The sequence below is a fragment of the Cryptomeria japonica genome, chromosome 9 (genome assembly GCF_030272615.1).
Source record: "Cryptomeria japonica chromosome 9, Sugi_1.0, whole genome shotgun sequence".
In the NCBI taxonomy this organism is placed as follows: Eukaryota; Viridiplantae; Streptophyta; class Pinopsida; order Cupressales; family Cupressaceae; genus Cryptomeria; species Cryptomeria japonica.
This window is the reverse complement of record NC_081413.1, coordinates 393017957-393023097: the sequence shown is the minus strand read 5'-3', so window position 1 is coordinate 393023097 and position 5141 is coordinate 393017957. Positions and strand designations below refer to the sequence as shown.

General features: G+C 37.7%; 1 protein-coding gene across 1 annotated transcript; it reads right to left on the bottom strand.

The window, feature by feature from the left end:
• Nucleotides 1-1867: 1867 nt before the first annotated feature.
• LOC131073918 (uncharacterized) lies at nt 1868-4126 on the bottom strand. The gene is made up of 2 exons (XM_058010432.2): nt 2836-4126; nt 1868-2403 (listed from the first exon to the last, which is right to left on the bottom strand). Exons 1-2 carry the CDS (start codon nt 4124-4126, stop codon nt 1868-1870), a joined length of 1827 nt encoding a protein of 608 aa, XP_057866415.2.
• Between the last annotated feature and the right edge of the window lie 1015 nt (nt 4127-5141).

Below are 5141 nucleotides of genomic sequence, written 5' to 3'. Positions count from 1 at the left end.
AATTTATAGAAGACTGAAGACAAGATTGGAGAATCAAGATGGATTCAAAAAGATGTTATAAAGCAGCTTTTGACTGGGCATATCTCATTTTTTGAATTTTAAATTGAGATTAAACATATATTTTCCAAGAAGATAAATCAAGAAAATCAGAAGTTTTTTTTTTTTTGATAAAAGTGGAATACTCCACTAAATTTTATTTATCATTTTTTCTTTTTACACAGGATTCAAAGAGCATACTGGAGGAAAGAACCCTGTGAAGAAAACCTCTGGTCATAGCTCATAAAATAAACCTATACTAAGAGTTTATAAGACTAGCCGCTTAAAAAATGCGGTCACATGTGAAAGAGCATTTACATAATAACTTATGGCGCATACAAATCCACCTAATTCTGCTTGCCAAAAGAAGGAAGAAGACAGATTAAACCAGAGCCTTGCTCAAGAACCCGTAGACCAAAACCACCTACTCAAATACTCTGAGAGGCATGAACAAAGTGCAGAAGCTTAGGAACATGATGTCAAGGAATAGAAGACCAATAACTAGGCCCTTCCAATGGTGGAGAAGAAGGAGGCACCATCTGAATAGGAGAAACCCAAACTGGCGAAGAGTGAACAGTGGACACTGATTCTAAGAGAAAGTGAATTCCTGCAAATATATTGATAGCTGCAACCAAACAGTCTGGTGATACATGGTCTAACAGAGCAACCAAAGCAAATAATTTATCATCGTATAAGTTAGATATCAAACCATTCCTTAAGATTGAAAGGAGTTCCCCATGCCAACCTAAAGATAATAACTGAGAATGAGAGATAAAACCAACATAATCAAAATCACCAAATTCAAAACAATAATTAGAGAGAACACTGTCCAAATCAATAGAAGTGTAGAAATGGGGGCTGAAGTATGTATCAAAGATTGCCCTAACCATATCAGAGTCCAAAAGCACATCCATACATACAGTGAGAAATCGAGAAGCAATATCCCCAAGAAAACAACCTGAGTTATCTGCAATACATTGCTTTCCCAAAACTTTGCGAAAAGCCACAGAAAAATCCACTGAATGAATGTGAAACAAACACCCAAGCTTTTCATCATCCAAAACAAAAGAATCTTGGAAATCATAATGTTTATGAGGCATCAGAATGCGATAGCCCACGGATGCCATCAAAAAATACAATGCAAAGCCGAGCGAGAAGAGGAGAATAAAGAACACAAACTCATAATAAGGGAGTAGCTTAACCACAAAAGGTCGGCACGATAAATTACTCGGCCCAAACGAAAAATGAATGCAAATGGAAGCATACCACCACCCTAATGTAAAATGATGACAATCCATACAAAGCAAATGGCCGATCATGAATATAAATAAACCAAGATACCCACACAAGCAAGATCTATCAACAGCCCTCAAAAAATTGCCACAAAATGAGTATGAGGAAAGCACATGAAAACCATACAAACATCAAGGGAGAACAATAATGAAAAAATCAGAGAAGATTACAAACATACAAGAAAAAACCTCCCCCGCACACCAAAATATCGCAACCAAAACTTGCAATAAAAGCAACATGTACGGGAATAATGATTAAATAGAAATGCAGTCATTGCATTCCAAACTATAAACATCAGCAAGAGTACATGAGTAAATATTTTTTAGAGTGACAACAAGATATGATAAGAAAGCATCCATAGACCACAAAAACCCACCCTATATAGAAAGAGAGGCCCGAGCCCTATCTGAGGTTACACACAAACATGCAAATATAATTAAGTAATATCCCAAATGGATACCACTACTTTAAACTGCATGGCTGACTGAAACTAGAGGTAAGGCACAAGGTCATACTTCTCTATTCGAATCGATATTAGTTAAACTAGATGAGGAGGAAGAGAATCGGAGGCTACCCCAACCAATTCTTGGATATCCTCATCCAAATCTTTATTAGCCAGGAAGTCAACCACCTTATTAGCTTCTCTAAAACAGTGAGACATAGTGAAAGAATTAAACAACTCAAGCTGATCAAGAATCTTATCCAACCAATACTTTAAATGACAAGAGTGGGAAGGATGATTTGTGACCATGTAAAAAACTACTTGAGAGTCACCCTCAATAACAACATCCAACAAATGTAATGAAAGAAGCAAATCCAAGCCTACCGAAAGAGCATGTAGTTCAGCCACATTGTTAGTACCATAAGCAATACATTTACATTGAGCTGTAATGATAGCCACCCTATCATCAAAGACCATAATTCCAATAGCAGATTTACCAGGGTTGCCACGAGAGGCACTGTCAAAATTCAATTTAACTTTTGAAACCGGAGGAGGCAACCAAACAACTTCCTTTCTATTAATTGGAGGTCGTGACTGAAAAAGTGCACCACTCCGAGGAAGTGCTTGCAAGACTATCCAATTATTAGACACCCAATTATCCCAGGGAGTGTAAGTATTATGCGACCCAAAGCCTCAATAGATGAAAGCCAAAACAATTTTGAAAATCAGCTTTTCAGTACCACAGAGCACCTCATGCAGAGGGGAGGATAGTGTCTTAAAAATCCTATTGTTCCTTTCTAACCATATTTTCTAGATTAGAATAGAGGGAGCAATAATCTAGAGAGAGGCATAAAATGTAGATGGATATAAAAGAGGCCAACTCATAAAAAGAGAGCTAAGGTCCTTACTTAGAGCAAATTTCCAATTTAACTTGCTAAACAGCCAATTCCAGCAATGAGTGGCAAAAGGACAATGTAGGAAGAGATGATCCATTGATTCAAGAGACCCTCCACACATAACACAAGGAAAAACCACAGTAATACCCAACCTATCTAATCTCATACCAGTAAGTATTCTATCCTGAATAGCCAGCCAAGCAAAAGCCCTTGCTTTGGGCAAGCAGGCAGCATGCCAGAATAGTTTAAATGGAAAAACTTCCCTCTTAACATCTAAGGATAAAAAATTATAACCTTCTTTAACCGAATATTCCCCAGATTTTGAAAAAGACCAGATGAGCTCATCATCCTTCCCCGAGAAGAGTAATGGATGTTTCTTAAGCTCATCCTCAAATGCAGATTTAATGTCCTGACTCACAGGAATAGAAGCAATTGATTTCCACTTTGCCACTGACAGGGAACCCGAGGAGTTGACAAAGAAATAATCCCCCACAAAAATGCCCCAAGAGGATTTAAGGATGGGCATAAGGGATGACCAGTCCCTAAGACTAGACATAATAGGGAAACCATTCCAAACCTCATCCCAAAACCTAGCCCTACGACCATTATGAATAAGCCAAGACAAACCTGGAAAAATAACAGATCTGCATTCAGACATAAAATTCCAGATCACAGAGCCTTTGGGAAGAGTAGAAGTAGTGAAGATAGCCTCCTTAGAACAATTAGGCAAGTATTTAGCAGATAAAATGGATGCCCATTTAGAGGTAGGCTGTTTATAAAATTTCCAAACCAACTTAGCACCAAGTGCCAAGTTCTGCTTACCAAGGTCCCTAATCCCAACACCTCCTTTATCCTTAGAAGCACAAACCCTATCCCAGGCCAACAAGGAGATACTTTTTGTCTTATCAACATTATTATTCCATAAAAAGGATCTCACAATTGAATGAAGAGCCCCCACTATTTTTTTCAGAGCCTTTAAAATGGATAATAGATAGATAGGAATTGCATTTAAGACTGCTTTAATAAGCACAAATTTACCAGAAAAAGTTAACCACTTATGGGACCAAGAAAGAATTTTAGCTGAGATAGCCCCAGAAACCCGTTCCCAAAAATTGTGCTTCTCAGATCTAGTGTAAAAAGGCAACCCTAAATATTTGCAAGGAAATTGTCCCACCAAAAAACCCCAAAAATGAGACAACCTGGCCTGCACCAAAGGAGAGACATTAAAGAAAAAAACTTTAGATTTAGCCTGATTAACCTTTTGCCCAGAGAATGAAGAATACTCCAAAATGATCTTGTTGATGACTTGAGCTTCCCTCATAGAAGCTAATCCAAATAGTAAAATATCATCCGCAAAGAAACAATGAGTATGGGATATGTACATATGAGGAATGGAAATCCCCTTCCACATACCCCTCTCCCTGACACATGAAATAGCCCTACTAAAGGCTTCAGCCATAATGATAAACAAAAAAGGAGATAGTGGATCTCCTTACCTAAGGCCTCTAGAAGAGGAAAAAAAACCACATGGGGAACCATTCAATAATATTGAAAACCTAGTAGTACTAATACAAGCCTGAATCCATTTAACCCATTTTACCCCAAAACCAAATTTAGAGAGCACAAACAATAAAGCCTACCAATTTATTCTATCATAAGCCTTCATCATATCTAATTTGAGAATCATAGTCGGAATAGATAACTGAGAAATGGAGTGTAGAATTTCATGGGCCACAATAGCTCCTTCTAGCATTTCTCTACCAGGGACAAAGCCCCCTTGCTCATCTGAGATGATTCTAGGGATGAGCTTTGCAAGCCGTAAAGAAATAGCCTTAGTAATAATTTTGTATAAGGAGTTACACAACACAATTGGGTGAAAGTCCATAAAAGATACAAGATTCTCACACTTCAGAATAAGAGCAATTAGAGTTGAGTTGACTTCCCTTAACATAGTCCGATTACATCTAGCTTCTTCTAAAACCAAACGAAGATCCTCCCCAAGAAAGGACCAACATTTTTGAAAAAAGAGAGCAGTAAAACCATCAGGACCAGGCGCTTTCTCAGGAGACATAGAGAAGACAACATCTTTGACTTCTTGAATGGAAAAGGGGGCCATGAGCATAGCATTATCCTCTAGTGTTATAAGCTTAGGAATGAAAGAGGCAAAATTATCACAAAAAATAGATGAATCCTCAGAGAGCAAGGACTTAATAAACTGGACACCTTCATTAACTATATCCGATTCTTCAGTTAAAACAACCCCATCAGAATTGTGAATGGAAGAGATCCAACAACGTTGATGTTTCAACTTGGTCAAGGCATGAAAGAATTTGGTATTCTGATCCCCATCACTCAACCATAAATCTCTAGATTTTTGACACCAATAAATTTCTTCTCTAGAGAGGATCTCTTCTAATTGTGAATTCAAAGACTTATGCTTCTAGAAAGTTGCAGAGTCCATGCCACCAATCATA

Bases quoted from the DNA above. Each gene is read 5' to 3' on its own strand.
- LOC131073918 (XM_058010432.2), bottom strand. From the start codon at position 4,126: ATGGCTGAAGCCTTTAGTAGGGCTATTTCATGTGTCAGGGAGAGGGGT. The intron at 2,404-2,835 runs GTATGAGATTAG...ATAATTGGATAG, and splicing joins TCAGGATAGAATACTTACTG to TCTTGCAAGCACTTCCTCGG.